This window comes from Cetorhinus maximus, chromosome 13 (assembly GCF_964194155.1).
Source record: "Cetorhinus maximus chromosome 13, sCetMax3.hap1.1, whole genome shotgun sequence".
NCBI classification, from domain to species: domain Eukaryota; kingdom Metazoa; phylum Chordata; class Chondrichthyes; order Lamniformes; family Cetorhinidae; genus Cetorhinus; species Cetorhinus maximus.
The window spans coordinates 67,036,154-67,055,436 of record NC_135891.1 but is presented as its reverse complement, the minus strand read 5'-3'; the positions used below and the strand labels follow the sequence as shown (position 1 = coordinate 67,055,436).

General features: G+C 46.8%; 1 protein-coding gene across 1 annotated transcript in view; it reads left to right on the top strand.

Moving 5' to 3' along the window:
- The window catches only part of spo11 (SPO11 initiator of meiotic double stranded breaks), a 98,121-nt gene extending 79,127 nt beyond the window's left edge, over window positions 1-18,994 (top strand). The window contains exons 12-13 of the mRNA XM_078554721.1: window positions 15,290-15,401; window positions 18,875-18,994. Of these exons, the coding sequence (XP_078410847.1) occupies window positions 15,290-15,401; window positions 18,875-18,994 (232 nt within the window). The remainder of the gene's footprint in view (window positions 1-15,289; window positions 15,402-18,874) is intronic.
- The last annotated feature ends 289 nt before the right edge of the window (window positions 18,995-19,283 follow it).

The following is a 19,283-nucleotide window of genomic DNA, read 5'->3' as shown; positions in this document are numbered from 1 at the left end:
GGCCGTAGTTTTAGGCTAAGGGGTGGTAGATTTAAATCAGAGATGAAGGAGAATTACTTTTCTCAAAGGGTTGTGAATCTGTGGAATTCACTACCTCAGAGTGCAGTAGATGCCGGGATGCTGAATAGATTTAAGGAGGAGATAGACAGATTTTTAATTAGTAATCTTTAATTAATTAAAGGTTCTGGGGAGAGGGCGGGAAATTGGAGTTGAGGCCAAAATGAGATCAGCCATGACCGTATTGAATGGTGGGGCAAGCTCGAGGGGCTGAATTGCCTACTCCTGCTCCTGATTCTTATGTTCTTATTTGTTTCAATAAGGTTGCCTCTCATTCTTCTAAACTCCAATGAGTACAGGCCCAACCTACTCAACCTCTCCTCATAAGAAAATCTCTCCATACCTGGGCTCAACCTAATGAACCTTTTCTGGACTGCCTCCAATGCCAGTATATCTTTCCTTAAATAAGGGGACCAAAACTGTTCACAGTGTTCTAGGTGTGGTCTAACTTGTGCCTTGGATAGTTTTAGAAAGACCTCTCTATTTTTATATTCCATTCCCTTTGAAATAAAGGCCAATATTTCATTTGTCTTCCCTCATACCTGCTGAATTTGCTAGCTTTTTGTGATTCATGCAACAAGGACCCCAAATACATATGTGCTGCAGCTTTCAGCAGTTTTTCTCCATTTAAATAACATTCAGCTCTTCTATTCTTCCTGCCAAAGTGCATAACCTCACATTTTCCCACATTATACTGCATCTGCCAAGTTTTTGCCCACTCACTTAACCTGTCTATCTCACTTTGTAGATTCCTTGTGTCATCCTCACCACTTGCCTTCCCACCTATTTTTGTGTCATCCACAAACTTGCTGATAGTACATTCACTTCCCTCATCCAAGTCATTAATATATATTGTAAATAATTATAGCCCCAGCACTGATCCCTGTGGCACGCCAATAGTTTCAGGTTGCCATCCTAAAAATGTCCCCCTTATCCTAACTCTGTCTCCTATTAGTTAGCTAATCCTCTGTCCATGCTAATATACTACCCCCAACACCAGGGGCCCTTTTCTTATTAAGTAGCCTTATGTGCAGTACATTATCGACTGCCTTTTGGAAATCCCAATATATTACATCTACTGGTTCCCCTTTATCGATCCTGCTTGCTACCTTGTCAAAGAATTCTAATAAATTTGTTAGTCGTGATTTCCCCTTCATGAAGCCATGCTGAATCTGCTTGATTACATTTTGCATTTCTAAATGCTTTGCTATCACATCCTTTATAATAGGCTCTAACATTTTCCCAATAACGGATGTTAAGCTAACTGGCCTATAGTTACCTGTTTTTTGTCTCCGTCCCTTTTTGAATAAAGGTGTTACATTGGCAGATTTCCAATCCTCTGGGACTTTCCCAGAATATAAGGATTCTTGGAAGATTACTACCGGCGCATCCAATATTTCTGAAGCTACTTCCTTTGATATCCTAGGATGCAACCCATCAGACCCAGGGGACTTATTGGCCTTTAGCCCCATTAGTTTCCCTAGTACTTTATCTCTAGTGATAGTTATAGTATTTATTTCCTCCCCCCGCACATTCACTCTCTCACACACACCTCCATTGTCTGCATCCCATCCATGGAACCACTCACCATCCACACATGCCAGGCATACTTATCATCTGGCCTGGTGGGCATCCTGCTTACACTCTGTCCATCTCTATTCATGCAGGACAAGCTGGCACACAACAGGGAGAAGGGCGCAGGCCACCTGAAATCAAGACCCTCACGGACTTTGAAAATAGAGCCATCTAGCTGGCCGGCGCCGATCTGGACCATGCCCGTGCTGACGGTGAGGTCGCCGGTGCTCTACCAAGTGAGGGGCCAGCAGTGCAACATCCATCAGACAACCATTCTGTGAGTGCTGTGTTTCACAGGCCACTGCCATGCACTAATTATCTCCCCTTGCTTCTGCAAGCTCATCTGAGAAACAGCCGACGGAGTCCATGACCCAGGGCCCCCAATCATTCCCCAAAGAAATCTCTGAAGAAGAATCTGAAGGCTCCTTGAAGTCCTGAATGTGGATCTCTGTTAATAAGCATACTCCATCATTAGCCAATCTCAAGACATTTAAAAGAGCCCACATCAGCACTCCACCAGTGCAAAGACACACTCCTCGTTGGGACCTAGCTTTAGAGTAGCCTCAGGATCACAATCTGGTGAGCACATCGCACTATCTGATCCACAGCAGCTGGCGGCAGGGACTTTCCAGGTGTCCAGCACTCAGAGGACTGCTGGGGGCCAGAAATTCACTGAGTCTGAGTCAGATGATGACCCCCTCGCCAGGCCACAGTTGCCAGAGCAGCAAAGGCAGGCTCGGCACATCAGGAAGGGAAGTCTATTGCACTCCTCGGAATGCAAGGCACGATGGAGGAGCCTGTCCACTTTCAGGCTGAGGTGATATCGCCAGCATGCCAACGCACCAAGGTCAACACTGGTAGGATGGCAGCCGCCTTGGGGACCTTGGTCCAGGATGTCGCTCATGTACTGCTGTGCGGGCTCAACTCCATCGCTGGTGCCATAGTTGGCCTCCAACAGTGTGTATGCGAGAGGGGTTCCAGGCATTTCGATCTCACTCCATCTACCCTTTCTCAAGGAATAAACCTGAAAAGTTAATAAAATGTAGCTGCACAACCTGGGCACGGGTGATAATTACTTGTACATACTGTTCACTATTGTCAGTAAACTGCCAAGAATGTATCCTTGCCGATGGCTTCTTGTTCTGATGGGCAGTGTCCTTGTCACTCAGATGTAAAACCTTTGCAAAATAAAGGCAGGTGTCTTGGTCCAGGGCCTCTTTCCAGTGCTTTGTGCAGCCTCAGACCAAAGTGATGGTTCAGCCTCTCACTCCCTGTGCATATTACTGATGTCTGCACCTTGATGATGCTTGCCATTGCTGCCAGAATGTAATGGGCAGGTGTCACAGAGTTCCATCATTCTCTCTGAGTGCTCTCAGCACTTTCAAGTTGGGGCTGGCCCCCATCTTTTCAGCATTTGTGACTAGTGACACTGTGCTCCTGAAGAGGTCAGGTGCTGAAGGTGGACAAAGAATCAGGTGTATCTAAAGTTTCATGGCTGCACCTCCGTTGCAGTGCCAGGTTGTAAAGGGTGCAGCAGGCGACAACAATGTGTGACACCCTGTGTGGACTATATTGCAGGGCTCCGCCAGACCAGTCCAGGCATCAAAATCGTATTTTCAGCATCCCAATGGACTGCTCCACCAAGTTGCGAGATGCAGCATGAGCCCAGTTATACCTTCGCTCTGCTGCAGTCTGAGGCTGCTGCACAGGTGTCATCAGCCACATCCTCTGCAGGTAGCCCTTGTCCCTGAGAAGCCATCCCTGCAGCTGGACCCTGCAATACGTCAAGGATCTGTGACTTACTGAGAAAGTAGGAGTCGTGCACACTTCCTGGAAACCTTGCTCTGATTTGCAGGATGTGTTTGTGATGGTCACACACCAGCTGCACATTCAACGAATGGAATCCCTTGTGGTTGTTGCAGTTGACTGTGTGTTCTGATGGAGATCTGAGCACCATGTGAGTGCAATCGATGGCACCCTGCGCCTGTGGGGAAACCCAATATCTGGGCAAATCCTATTGCTCTTGCATCCTGAGATCCACACTCAGTGCCATGCGTCGCCATATGAACACACTTGACCTCTCTCTCCAGCAGCACCGACTCACCCTATCTCAAAGCTGTCCTTGTCCCCAGTTCCATTTTATTCTTCGTCTCATCTGACGCTGTAACAAGAAACTTTTTTCTCTTCCTTGCAGGTGTAAAGGAACACAAGCTCCAACAACTTATTGATACCAGCACCCACCCAGGACCCTCCACCCATTCCCGTCCCTCTGACCTCATCCCTTCTTCTAATCCCAGCCCTTACCGTGTATTCACCATACCCTCTGACCTTCCCCTCTCTGATGTTGAATGTCATGTGCTCAGCAAAGGACTAAGTTTCATATTCTTATGCCCTCACCTCAATGAATTTCGGGCTTGGCACAATGCTGAACTTGTCTTCTGCCACCTTCATCTCCGTGCTCACTTCTTTGGGCTCACCCGCCTCCAGTATTCTCCCTCCACCTGTATCCCTCCCTCTAGCCTCTTACCTGCTCTTGATCTTTTCATTGAGAACTGTCGGCATGACATCGGCCATCTCAATCTCTCTGCTCCTCTCACCCACTCCAACCTGTCTTCTTCTGAACTTGCTGCACTCCATTCTCTCAGGACCAACCCTGACTTTGTTATCAAAGCTGCCGACAAGGGTGGTGGTGTTGTTGTCTGGTGCACTGACCTCTACCTTGCGGAGCGCCAACTCTCAGACACTTCTTCCTACCTCCCCCTGGACCATGGCCCCACCACTGAACATCAAGCCATTGTTTCCAGGACTGTCACTGACCTCATCTCCTCTGGAGATCTTCTCTCTACAGCTTCCAACCTCATCATCTCCCAACCCCAGACTGCCCGCTTCTCCTTCCCAAAATCCACAAACAGGACAGTCCCAGTAGACCCATCGTGTCAGCCTGTCCCTGACCCACGGAACTCGCTTCTTCCTATCTTGACTCCATTCTCTCCCCTTTTCCAGTCTCTTCCCACCTACACCCACAATTCCTCGGATGTCCCACATCATATCAACAATTTCCAGTTCCCTGGCCCTAACCGCCTCCTCTTCACCATGGACGTCCAGTCCTTCTACACCTCCATCGCCCACCAGGATGGCCTGAGGGCTCACCACTTCTCCCTTGAACAGAGGCCCGAACAATCCCCATCCATCACCACTCTCTGTCCGGCTGAACTTTTTCTCTCACTGAACAGTTTCTCCTTAAACTTATCTCACTTCCTCCAAATAAAAGGTGTGGCTATGGGTACCCGCATGGGCCCCAGTTATGCCTGTCTCTTTATGGTGTTTGTGGAACATTCCTTGCTTCAGAGCTATTCAGGCCCTTTTTTTCAGTACATCGATGACTGTATCAGTGCTGCTTCATGCTCTCAGCTGAACCTGGAAAAAATTATCAATTTTACAATTTTCACCCCTCTTTCACCTTCACATGGTCTATCTTTGACACTTCCCTTCCCTTCCTTGACCTCTCTGTCTCCGTTTCTGGTGATAGACTGTCCACCAATATTCATTACAAGCCCACCAACTCCCACAGCTACCTCGACTACAGCTCCTCACACCCTGCTTCCTGTAAGGACTCCATCCCGTTCTCTCAGCTCCTTCACATCTGTTCCAATGATGCCACCTTCCAAAATGGCGCTTCTGGCATGTTTTCATTCTTCCTTAACCGATGTTTCCCCCCCCCCAACTTTGGTTGACAGGGCCCTTAGCCGTGTCCCACCCAACTCCCGCGCTTCTGCCCTCACACCTTCCTCTCCCTCCCAGAACCATGATAGTGTCCCCCTTGTCCTCACTTTTCACTCCACCAGCCTCCATATTCAGAGGATCATCCTCTGCCATTTCCACCAATTCCAGCATGATGCCACCACCAAACACATCTTCCCCTCACCCCCCGTCAGCATTCCATAGGGACCGATCACTCTGTGACACCCTGATCCACTCCTCCATCACTCCCAACACCTCATCTCCTTCCCACAACACCTTGCCATGCAATCGCAGAAGGTGCAACATCTGCCCCTTTACCTCCTCCCTTCTCACCATCCAAGGGCCCAAACACTCAAGCAGCACTTCACTTGCACTTCTTCAATTTAGTGTACTGCATTCACTGCTCCCAATGCGGTCTCCTCTACGGTGGGGAAACTAAATGCAGACTGGGTGACCGCTTTGCTGAACACCTTCGGCCTGTCTGCTAGCATGACCCAGACCTCCCTGTCGCTTGCCATTTCAACACCACCCTGCTCTCATGCCCACATGCCCATTCTTGGCCTGCTGTAAAGTTCCAGTGAAGCCCAATGCAAACTGGAGGAACACACCTCATCTTCCGATTAGGCACTTTACAGCCTTCCGGACTTTACATTGGGTTCAACAACTTCAGTCCATGAACTCTCTCCTCTATCTTCACCCCTTTTTTAATCTCCTTCTAAAAAATGTGTTTTTATTTTCCATTTAATTATTTTCATTTTTATTCATTTATTCATTGTTTTATTCCTTTTTTAATACCCTTTTTTATTCTTTTTTCCCTACCACCATCTCCCGCCAACCCATGTCACTTGTTCTATGTTTGTTCTTTCACAGAGTGTTGACCCTTGTTCTGCCATTAACACATTCTGCTTTCTTACTTTAATGCCACGATTAGCACCTTCTTCAATCTTCCCCACTACCATTAGCACTCCCTTTGCCTTGTATCCATAACATCTTTGTCAGGTCACTCCTTAGCCCGAACTTATCGCTGACCTTCCATCCTGCTTTACCTGCTCCGCCACCCTTAAACTGTATAAATTCCGTCATATTTCTACTTCTGTTTAGCTCTGAAAAAGAGTGATACGGACTCAAAACATTAACTCTGTTTCTCTTAACACAGATGCTGCCAGACCTGCTGAGTTCTTCCAGCATTTTCTGTTTTTATTTATGCTCTTGCATCCTGGCTGTCCTGATCCCGGGTGAAATGCACAAAGTTGTGTGCCCTTGTGAAGATGGCATCCATGACCTAATGGATGCATTTGTGGTGGAGGCTTTGATATCCCACAGAGGTCACTGTGGAGCCCTGAAAGGAGCCACTGGCGTAGAAATTGAGCGCCGCTGTTACTTTCACAGCCACTGACAGTGGATGCCCTCCATGTCCCCTTGGCACTAAGTCCTGCAGCAGGTGGCAAATGTGACCAGCCAGATAGACATATGCAGTCTTTGGCGACACTGGTTCTCGGTCATCTTGACGAATGAAAGGTAGCTTCTATAGACATTGGGTGTCGCTAAGCCCTGACCAGCGATGGCTCATTGTGGCTCTTCAGCGGCATATGCGGGAGCCTCAGCTGCCCCTTCTCCCTGAGGGTGCAGCTCCTCCTCTGAGCAGCCAGGCGCATCAGTCACTCTGTCCTACGTCATCTTCGTTCTCTGTACGCCACGAGGCATACAGCTAATTCACAAGGCTCCATGATCCTAATGTTGTACTCCTGCAGGATGAAAGAGAGAGACACGTGGGTTAGCATGGGTGTACTAAGAACCTGTCTTGGTTAAGTGTAAAGGCCCCTTAATGCATCGCGGAGAGTGGATGGCCAGAGATTAATGCATCGCGGAGAGTGCATGGCTGCCTGAAACCCCATCCACCTCTGATGCACTCCACCCGACCGATTGTCAGCAGGTTTGCCCATTGCACTGCATGCTGTGCTTTCAGCTCAGGTGCACGCATTCTCCTAACTCGCGCTGCAAGGCTGCACTGTTAGCTTGAACCATCAGGGAGACGGGTCCAAACCGGGATGCCAACATTGCAAGCGGCTGTGACCGCCTCCACCAGTGACTGCTCCATGGTGAGCTTTAGCAAGGAGATTGTACAACGTGCGCAGTCACCAAGCTGTTCTGAAGCCCAAAAAAATGCTCATTACTTTTCAGCCTGTGCTCGAGTGGTGAAAAGCTCTGGCGCCAGATAAGCTAGATGCCCATTTCCAGTCATATCAATGACTGCACCTGAACTGTCTCAGTTGCAGAGGACTGGTCACTTTATATAAGGTGTCCCTAGTGAGTGGCTGCTTCCCTCGCCCACCCTACCCTGCACCCCAAATGTTTGTGCGCTACATTCAACTGCAGGGCTGCCCTTTCCCCTCCCCCCCCAAGTCACCTCAACCACAAGACTGCCCTTGCCCCCTCCCCCAATGCGCCTCAACTGCAGGGTGCCCTTGCCCCTCTCCCCCCCGCCCCCCCTCCTCAAGTATCCTGAACAGCAGGGCTACCCTTGCCCCCCCCCTCAACATGCTTTTGGTGCAGGGCTGCCCTTCCTCCCCCCCAAGTCACCTCAACTCCAGGGTTGCCCTTGCCCCCCCCTCCAACGCGCCTCAAGCTTAAAGTCCAACGGGTGACCCTGGTGAGCGCTGTGTAACGTTACTGTGTACTCAGCTGCGAGTTCTCCTCAAAGTGCAGACCACCAAGTGCACACCTTTTATATGCTGTTGTAAAACACGTCAGCATGCTTTCCCGCCAACATGGGTGGACGATCCTCCAGGAGGGGAACAATTCTGGTGGGCAGGCCCAATAATGATATGCAGATGTACTACAATGAGGTTCCCGACATCCAATGGTAGGAAACGGGGCCTGCCATTGGCGGGCTGAGCGGACGATCGCAAACTAGTTTCACGCCGTCCTGAAACCGATCGCACCACATTGTCTCTCTCTCTCTTCAAACTCCTGCTCCTTCATGGGCTCGCTCTCTCTCCAAACTCCTGTCGCTTTATGGGCAACCAATGAACCTAGCACACACAAATAGACATACAACTTACTTAAAGCTATCTCTAGTTCCTAATACGCATTAAATAGCAAATGCGATCAAGACATTTACCTGGGAGAGAGGCAGAGAGCAAACCTGATTGGAGAATGCATCGGGGACAGTGAGGACATGGCTTTCCTGCGATGTCACTATTTGAGTTTTCTTTTCTTCAAACCCAGCATTCTGGAGCAGAAGCAGCTGTATGGGAAGCAGCAGTTATTGCAGATGGGTATGATATATCACATAGGCAGCTAGGAGGCAGTAGATCTCTATTTGTAAGCCTGCAAGAAAATAGTCTAGCTTTCGGGCGAGCTGTTTCAGTTAATGAAAATAACAATATAGAGGCTAAAAGCAATGTAAAGAAAGCAGTATGCTTTTATTGCCATTTGCAGTACCAGTAAAAGAAATGGGTGTTAAAACAGTGGCACTGGTGCAAGTGATAGGAATTTCCACAGGGAAAGCTGCTGCAGAAAGTGAAACTTGTGAGAAGCCCATTGCTTTACATTAGGGATAGATAGAACCGAAAAGGATTATGAGGGTTTTATATTGGAAGGTGAGGTCACTCCATTTTTGTCCAAGAAAGACCCTAGAAATATTGTAATCCTAAGAGATAATGGTTTGGCTCAGAGCTTATTGTTAGCAAAGGATGTAGATCTTTCTTCAAAAAGTTTGCTGAGTAAAAATGTATTAATATAGGGTATTGATGGAAAGTGTGTGCCTTCCCATTGCATAAAGCAAATTTAAACTGTGCTCTTATGAAGGGGCCTCATGTGGTTGGAATTGTTTCTGAATTACCCGTTAAAAATATTGACTTTATATTGGGCAATGAATTAGCGGTCAGTATAGTTTTTCACAAAGTGGGATGGAGTGGCCCTGTTCCAAAGTTGTTCCTGTGAGTGAAAAAAGGGAGCCTGTTTGTGATCCAGTTGAGCCAAGAATTGACTCGAGAAAATACTGATGTATCTATCTCAATAACAAATGGTACATTGGTTGTACAAGGGTCTGCAGAATTGCTACGTGGAGTTTTTTCAGCAGAAAGACTGAGGCCTCAAAGTGACCCCAAAGGGTTAATGATACTTGACACAATCAAAATTACTGGCCAGTGTTGAGACACCACATACAGCATCAGGAATCCAGGCAATTCGACAGTTAACAAAAGGCCTTTTAAAACCCTAAACTGACTGGAATTATGTATTTTGTAACTTGCATGGAACTCTCCAAGTATTGGAAAGAAAAATGAAAGCCCAGAATGAGGAAACAGTTGATCTCACTCGGAAAGAATTAAATGAGACTTGTTTGGAATGGGAACAGGAGAAACTGAAAGATCTTAAAATGTTCAAAGATCAAACCAAGCAAAAATACCAAGCCCATTGGTGTGAACATAAAAAGCATCTCAATAACATCCTTGAAAAAGCCAAAAGAGATTTAGATGAGAGGAGAAACGAGTTGTTGGCAAGCAAAGAAGCCATTTTCACCTTATTGTCTCAAAATGGGAACTTACCACATGTGAGTTTAGGAAAAGAACTTAAAAAGGGAAATGAGACCACAGCTAATAAAAGGGCAACATTTGGGCTGTGAATTTAATGGAAACATTCTTTGCCAAGTTAAAGGAAGGGTCTAAGAAAAAACACAGGCTCTGAGTTACGATGGTTCTAAAATGTTTAAATCTTGCTAATCCTACTTGCCATATGTACTTGCTTTTGTTTCTGTTAAGCCTTTATAACTTTATAGTAAGATATGTATAATTATGGCACAAAATGAGAAGGTTATCTGTACAGTATATAGTAAGTTATTTGTTAGAAGTTGCAAAGAAATTTTAAAGCCATTGTAAAGAAACCTTCACAATGCTGGAGCTTTCTTTCTCCCAAGGTGATAAGTGTCAAGAAATCCCGACTTACCTGACTCCGGAGCGAAGGCTGGAAAATACAACTCCCAGCATGCCCTGGGAGTTTGTGTGCACGGATCAGGAGTGGACTGCGCATGTGCAGTCCAGGGTTTTAGAGTTCTTCAGGTCAGGGACAAGTGCCCAATGTACCTGTGGGGGGTGGGGTGGTGGGACATGGTGCAAAAACCCAATCATGGGATCCAGGAGTGGGCACCATAATGAGAGTCCGGGGACATGGGGCAGGGAGAGGTCCCAAGAGAGAGAAAACCGGGATAGGAACCACTGGGAGGCGGAGACCACGGGTAGGAATCACTGGGAAGAGGAGCAAAGAAAGTGGCTCCACGGAGGCTTTGAGGAATGAAGGTTTGGGGTGGCCCTGAGAGTGAAAAGGTTGGTGACTCCATGCTGCAGACTGTTGGGGCAAAGGTAATCCTTTGGAGTAGTGGTGTGCTGCTCAGCTTGGCCGAAGAGCTGAAACTGTGCCTGTGAGTTGGTGCTGGAATCCAAGGGATCAAAGCCTTGGGAGATGAGATTGAAACCCTGCAAGGTGAGCAGTCATTGAGGCATTCCAAGTCAGAGCAACTTTTGAAGGGAATTCCGAGACTAGATCTTCGAAATGGAAGAGTGAAGACTTACAATCCCTTATAAGGGAGACAGAGTTTTAACAAGATTGTGTAGCTCACAGTGAGTACTGATTTTTGGGTGGATTGCTGAGTAATCCGTGGGATTTGTCTTGGTCATATTTACAATTTAATATGTAGTGTGGTTGTTAGCCAGTTTGCCTGCTATTTCACAATTACCCCATATAGAGTACAAGATAGGTATTGTCAATAGTATTATCTTTCTGATCTTGTGTAGTAAAGTTTATTATGTTTATTCCAAAAACCATGGAAGCTTGTGGCTTTATTCTCTTAGTAAGTGCGTTGGATCTCAAACTGTAGGTGGAATTGCCCCAGGGTTGCATTAAGTGCGGTAGTGGGCAGGAAAAAGGATGTTTTACCTGCCGGCGGCAATGTCAGCTTTTCACGCTTTATCATCCCAATCCCGCCTCATTAATCATGCATTCCCGGGAAACATGCCGTTTCGATGGCGAACGGGCTCTCATTTATCTGCCACACCATCACCTTGCCGCTTCCTCACTGTGCAGCCGTGCACACACCTCTCAGTGCTTCCAGCCCAGGCCTGCTGCACAGAAAACATGGCCCTGAAAGGCAAGAAGACTGCAACCCCCTGGTTTAATGACGCGTCCCTTGAGCGCCTTTTGGATGCAGTGGAGGCCCGCCGTAATGTCTTCTACCCCAGTCAGGCCGCAAGAGGGGCAGCAACATCACTAATCCAGCATGGGAGGTGGTGGTCAGTGTCAGTGCCCTGCAAAAGAGGACAGCCACCCAGTGCCACAACAGGATGAATGGTCTCATCCATTCTGCCAGAGTAAGTCACTCTTCTGATCACTCTCAACTCACACACAAACCTGCCACACATCCACAGGGATCTCACGCCTCAAGGGACAACACCACTAACTCACACACACCCTCACATCTCCATTAGGCTCATATCCTCTAGAGCTCACATCCTCATCCCATCCATGTCTCTGCTCACCACACAAACATTCCATGCAGTGCCATTTGTCCTCACACTCCTGTTGTCATGCAAGAGAAGCTGGCTCACAACAGCAGGAAGTTGTGACCGGGGTTGGAGTGGCCCGCATTCGGCCCCTCAGTCACTTTGAGGAGCGTGCCATCGTGCTGACGTGAGGATGTGCACCATGCCTGTGGCAACGGTGAAGTCAGTGGAGAACACCCTCGTGAGGATCCTGCAGCACGTCATCCCTCTCTCAACGCAAATGTGAATGCTCTCTTTTCTGCTTTTGACTTTGCTGCCATGCACTAATTATTTCTACTTTGGTTCACAGGGAGCTCTGCCAAGCGTCCGACACCCTCAGCCAGCCAGTCCCTCAGCTCCATCCACGTCCTCAGCTCCAGCCAAGAAGACACCATCTCCATTGAAGAACTGGAAATAAGCAGCCTGGAAGACCCATCACAGCGCTTACTTACACCCTGCACTAGTGCAGAGATACACACCTCGGTGGACCTAGATCTGGAGCAAGCTCAGGTTCACAATCTGGGGGTCACTGCATGGACATGTGTCCGCAGCAGGAGTAGGCAGATTCAGCCGAGCTCCCGGGTACTCGGACGACTGCTGGGGAAGAGGCATCTGTGAGGCCCGAGTTAGATGACGAGCCTCTGGATTTGGCCTTCCAACTCATCCAGGAGAGTTAGTGGAACATCACGCAGAGCTGCTGGAAGCCCTCAACAGAGCAGCACGCAAGTCATAGGAGTGCATCTACCTGCTCTCTGATGAAGTGGTGCCCACATGTGCACGTATGGAGGTTTCCATGGGGAGGATAGCGGACGCAATGGAGACCCTGGCCCAGTGGAACGCAGAGATTTGTGCAGACGTGCACTCCATTGCGGTAGCCATGGGTGAGTTCCTGCAGTGGCAACGTAAGACGGAAATGGGGCACCTCGATGTCCCCCCAGGTGCTTCTTCCCTTCAAGGAGTCAGGCCAGAGCTGTCAGGCACACAAAGGGAGGAGGAGCGGCAGCTGGACACCTCTGGATCATCCACTCAGGAATCTTAGTGCCTGTCCACTCCCTCTGAGTCCCTTTTGCCTGTGATCTCCTCAACTTCGTTCTCTGTCACTGCAGAGGGAGCAGCTGGCCCACAGGAGGACAGCAAAAGCAAGCTGGGGCCCCCAAGGCCTCGGCTCTCCAGAGGACCCACGCTGGAGGCATCAGAGACAGTAGGGCCAACCATTACATAGGCTGTCTCCACCCTTACTGTAGATGTCAGGGCAGAAGTCTAAGGCTTTCAAAAGTTAAGAAATTCTGATCAAAGCTGGTTGAATGGGTGAACACATTTTGTCACTTTACAATCTGGAAATATGTTATAATGGTGTCTTTCAGCTTCATTGACAAGCTTCGCGAGTCCTCCCACTACATTGCCCCCCACTAGCAGTTCAGCTGCATGCAGCTGGCCCACAAATGATTCCAGAGGGAGAAGTGTGTGTGCGGCAGGGCCTTTCGGAGCCTCGTGCAAGCACTCTCCCTCGCACGCGGATCCTTCCTGCATCACACTCGGGTTCGCTTTCAGTTGACCATCAGATCTGACCCACACCTCTGCCCGCCCACTGGTCACATTCCCAGGCAGCACCTGATCTCGCCCACCATGACTCTCGTTTGACTTTTGATTTGGCAAGCATGGTGGTGCTACTGTTTTTCTTGCGGTCCCCCATCCTTTCCCTCCCCAAGTCACCCATTTCCCTTCCCCTCATCATTGTTGATTCCCCCGCCCCCCCACCCGGCTTCACCTTCCACCTCTCCTCTGTGACCTGCCAGCCACAACCCTTTTCGTTCAGGGATGTCCAGGTGAATGTGCACATTCCTTCCCGAAAATCCCACCCCAACCACATTAACAACCCCAACCTCCTCCTTCCCACTCCCAGGGTCTGTGTCTGCCTTCGGGTCCCCACCAACCACTCTCGCTGTCCCTTCTATCAATATCATTGCACCATCACCCTCACCCTTCTTCCCTACCGCCTCAATCTGCACTCAGTCATTCTCACCATTCCCTCATACCATGGTCACCCTCAGTTCGCTTCTCAGGAGGCAGTTGTGGACTCATCAGAGCCCTCCCTTGCACATTCACCTTGACATCACCCCCTCTGGACTTCTTCCCCCCTTGGAACTCTTTATCCCCCCCCCACCTTAGTCCTTCCTCCCACCCTGCTAGACTTCCCCCCACCACCCCCCGTTTAGTCCTACCCCCTCCTGACTCCTTCAGACACCCTTAATCCTTTCGCCACCCTTACTCCTTCCTCTCTCCGCACTCCTCCTTCCTGCCCCCACCCCCAGGCTCCTTCTTCCCCCTGGATTCCTTCCCTCACTGGACTCCTTCCCCCCATCTAACTCCTTCCCTCACACCTTCCACCACCCCCCCTTACACCTACCTCCCCAATTGCCGCCATCTCCCCCGTTACCCTCTCTTTCTGTAGTCCCTCCCAACCTCACCCACCCGCCCCTCCCAACACCTGTGCTGCTCTCAGTCGACCCTAGACCTTCCTTTCCCACCTCCCGGTACATCTTCCTCTCCAGCCCCTCGACCATCATTTGTTGTGAGCAGACCCTCAATGGTGACTTTCCATCTTCCGTTAGCTGCTTCGCGGCGAAGCCATGTCCATGAGAATCCACCCAGCATGTCATGGACGTTCCTCCAGGGTCCCGTTGCTGGCGGGCTCAAGCATCTTCTGCTCCTCAGATGTCCACGATGTGAGCAAGGCCTTGGCAGTAAGTCCCAATTTCTGCACATGACACTTGTCAAGATGTGTTCTGTATCGGCATGTTTTTCCACCGGCTTGGGCGAATGATCCAGCGTGGGAGGTGATTCCGGCGGGGTGGCCTTATAATAATATGCATATGTATTACAATGCAGCTTCCAACATCCGACAGTGGGAAACATGGCCCACCATTGACATGCAGAGTGGACGATTGCAAACTTCTTTTACGATGACATGAAACCAATTTTTGGCCTTCTCGCCATATTGTCCCCTCATGCCGCCAAACATGCCCGACACCAGCGGGCACCGAAAATTCCGCCCTTTGTCTACTTTAAACAAAAAGTTACTAGTCCCTAAACGGATTGTACCCAAAACCTAGAGGGTTTGTTCCAGGATCATAACATATCCCACAAATCTCCCTGTCCATAACAAGGATTTGATACCAAGATGCACATAAATGGTTATCTTTCATCATTTATTATGGTAAAATATGCTTTGCATCCAATATTAGTTCTCGCTATAATCAAACGTAATGTAGTGACTGTCTATGTTCACCAGACTACTCTTTCATATTAAATTGCTATCTCTATTTAGATTAGAAATTACTGTCAAGCAAATGACGTGTTTTCTTTGCACCTGTTTTTAGGTTAAATATACCTAAAGAAGCTTTGATTCCTCTCACTAACAATGACACGAAGAAGCTAACCAAACTGCAGAAGAGACCCTACATTAACTGCCAGCCTTTCTGGAAGAAAGAAGTATGATAACATCAAGATTAGTTTGCCTAATTTCTAGTAATACATCAGTAGCCATTTTAAAAATCAATATACAATGACTAAGCATGTGGAAGTTGTACTAAGAAATACATGGAACACAAGCATTCTGTGGAGCGAGACTGCAAGAGAAATGCACATAAAAATAATACTGCACCACTTGTGTAATTATACTGTAACAGAAATATTAATTAAATATACTTGTGTACTTGGATAGATATGCTATAAAGAGCAACTTCATTCTGTGGTGCCAAATGACACATGCCAACGGATAAGCTTTGCACCATGATTTTATATGAAATAGTAGCCCTGTCTGTTTTTCAACTCTGAATTACTTACAGTTGACAGAAGGAAAATAAAGCAAAGCTAGTAATAGTTCTCATTTCAAGCAATAACCTGATAGCCACATGCCAGAAGCACAGAGGAAAGTGCATAAGCTGTCAATTCATTGGGTGCCATTACCACATTGGGAAATGTTTTGGGTTGACTGATTGTTTAGAAAGGTTCGAAGAATTTTTTCTTGATTTATAAAATACCTGTAGTTTGAAAAAACTTGCAGGCACAGTGATGAGCAGTGATGCAACAATATCATTACAACACTGATTGTATAATTACACCGCTTTACAAAATCAGTATAGCATATAAATGATAACAGTGCCTCTTAGAATGTGACAGATATTCAGTAGAAATAGTTTTTGAACTGAAATCATAATGTAAACAAATATCCAAGAACAAATTCATAATGCACCAGTGATAAACAACAGAATTACTATCCTATACCAGATATAATAAATATCCCCCATTTAGTTCATGCTAAAAATGTGTCCATTGAATGTCAAGCTGCTAGTGAGATTCATTATAGAACAGAACAACAACCTGTATTTATATAGCACCTCACAGGAGTGTTAACAAAGCAAAACTTGACAAGGAGCCACAATAGGAGCTATTAGGCTAGATACCAAAAGCTGGTTTGAAGAGTTAGATTTTAGGGAGTGTCTTAAAGGACGTTGAGAGTCAGAAAGGTTTAGGGAAGGAATTCCAGAACTAAGCCTTCGCAGCTGAAGGCACAGCCACCAATGGTGGAATAATTAAAATTAGAAATGCTCAAATGGCCAGAATTAGAGGTGCACAGCTATCTCAGTGGGCTAAGGAGATTATAGAGAAAGGGAGGGGCAAGGCCATGGAGGCATTTGAAAAGAAGGGTGAGAATTTTAAAATTGACATGTTGCTTAACCAGGAACCAATGTAGATCAGTGAGGACAGAGGTGATGGATGAATGGGACATGGCACGAGTACAACACGGGCAGCAGAGTTTTGGGTGACTTTGAGTTTATGGAGGATAGAACATGGGAAGCTGGTGAGGAGGTTAAAAAAGGCATAAATGAGGGTTTCAGCAGCAGATGAGTTGAGGCAGGGTGGAGTCAGGTTATGGAGATGAAAATAGGCCCTCTTAGTGATGGTGTAGAAATGTGGTTGGTTGTCATCTTTGGGTTAGATATGGTACTCAGGTTGTAAACAATCCAGTCCAGTCTCAGACAGTGGTAGGGAGAGGGATGGAGTTAGTAGTTAGGGAGCAGAGTTTGTAGTGGGGACCAAAGATGATGGCTTTCATCTTCCCAATATTTAACTGGTGGAAACTTCTGCTCCAATGCTAGATGTTAGACAAGCAGTTTGACAATTTGGAGACATTGGAAGAGTAGAAAGAGGTGGTGGTGACATAGAGATGGGTTTTGTCAGCACACGTGAAAACTGACACTGTTTTTGGATGGGACCTACATGGGCAGCACTTATATAAACAGTAAGAGGGGGGAAAAGGATAAATCTTTGGGGAACTCCAGAGGTAGCCATGTGGGAATAAGAATAGAAGCCATTGCAGGTGATTCTCTGACTATGATTAGGTAGATGAGAATGAAACCAAGCGAGTGCATCCCATCCAGCTGGAAGACAGTGGAGGCCGTTGGAGGAGGACGATGTGGTCAGCCGTGTCAAAGACTGCAGACAGGGTGAGAAGGACAAGGAGGAATAGTTTACCTTTTTCACAGTCACACAGCAAGTTATTTGTGACTTTGGTAAGAACTGTTTTGGTACTAAGCTAGGGTGGAAACTTGATTGGACATTCAAAGACTCAAGGTTAATATGGGGGCCAGGAAAGGAAATTGTATTAGCAGTTTAGTGGAAATAGAGTCGAGGAAGAAGGACATGGGTTTCATGGACAAGATTAGCTCAGAGAGGGCATGTGCGGAGATAGGAAAGAAATTAGAAAAGAATGTGAGTTCAGTGCTAGGGACAAGGAGGAATCTTAGAGAAAGTTTTGCCCAGTGGGCTGGGAGAATGGAGGGAAACAGCAAGGCTGTTGATTGGATGGTTTCATTCCTATTGAGAAAGAAGAGCATGAGCTCCTCACACTTGTAGGTGAGGGTGGAGGACATTGGAAAGGGGCTTGAGAAGATGGATAAGGGTAAAAGACGATCTAGAAAATAAATAACAAAGCCCCGAAACTTTTAGTTAGGGTCACCTGCTCAGGTAAACCTTTTAAATCGAATACTACAAAAGTAACAAGAGCTTCACATTGCTGTTCCTTCACCTTCCCTAGATAGAAACTTTTTCCCAGGGTGGAAGAGTCAATTACTAGGGGACATAGATTTAAGGTGAGAGGAGAAAACTTTAGAGGAGATGTGCAGGGCAAGTATTTTACGCAGAGGGTAGTGAGTGTCTGGAATTCGCTGCCAGAGGAGGTGGTGGAAGCAGGTACGATAGTGGTGTTTAAGAGGCAGCTTGACAAACACATGAATAGGATGGGAATAGAGGAATACAGACCCCGGAAGTGCAAAATGTTTTAGTTTGACAGGCAATATGATCGGCGCAGGCTTGGAGGGCCGATGGGTCTGTTCCTGTGCTGCACTTTTCTTTGTTTTTTTCTTATTAGTTGGGTTAACCACAATCAAAATTCTTCATGACTGAAACTAATAACCTTAGAAATTAGTACTATAAGTTTTATTAATTTTCATTAGTTTAGGGTTTTAAGGGAGGGGTCATTAATGGCCCACTCGAACTATATATCATCTAGCCCAACATCTTCCCTGAGTTTAGCTGTGGAGGCTTAAGGTCACTTAAGAAATAACTGCAGCAGACTTGTGTTGGCAAATTTTTCTTAATTAAAATACTATTGGCCCAGTAAATTTTGTTACAACTGTGATTTATTACTTGAGGATCCAGTTCAAGCATGGATGTTCTATTGAATTCATGTCAATCTCCCTGACTCTCATTGATTTTATTCAATGTATTATTGACAAAGGCAACTATAAAAAATATTCAGCAAGTTAATCATTCCATCCAAAGTGATAAAATAGCACTGCTTTATTCAGATACGACATGGCATTCTGCAAGTATTTGAAGTATGTTACAAATATGTAAATTGCTGCAGCAAATGTGCTGATATAAATCTTTAATCTTTTCAGATGGAAATAATGGAGACATGTAAAGTGAAGGCTGAAATACAGGCCCTGGCATCCATTTCTTCAGACTACCTTACAAGAGTGTACTTGCCAAACAAACTCAAGTTTGGTGGATGGATATAAGAAAACTGTCACTATTATTTTGACTAGATTTTAGTGAAATGCATTTCTGATTGAGTTGATGTGTCAGCTATTTAGCGTCCATGTTGTTTGATATATCACATATTGATTACTAGTTGTGTTGGTGCCAGTTGTTGTCAGCTCTGGCTGAGTTGGTGTGTCAGATGTTTAGTACTTTTGTTGCTTGGGTTGGTAACTGCTGTTTGATTTAGTATTCCAATCCAGTTATTCAGCCTTTTGTTTGCCAGCTGTTTTGATTAATTTGATGTGCTGGCTGGATATATCTGTTCAT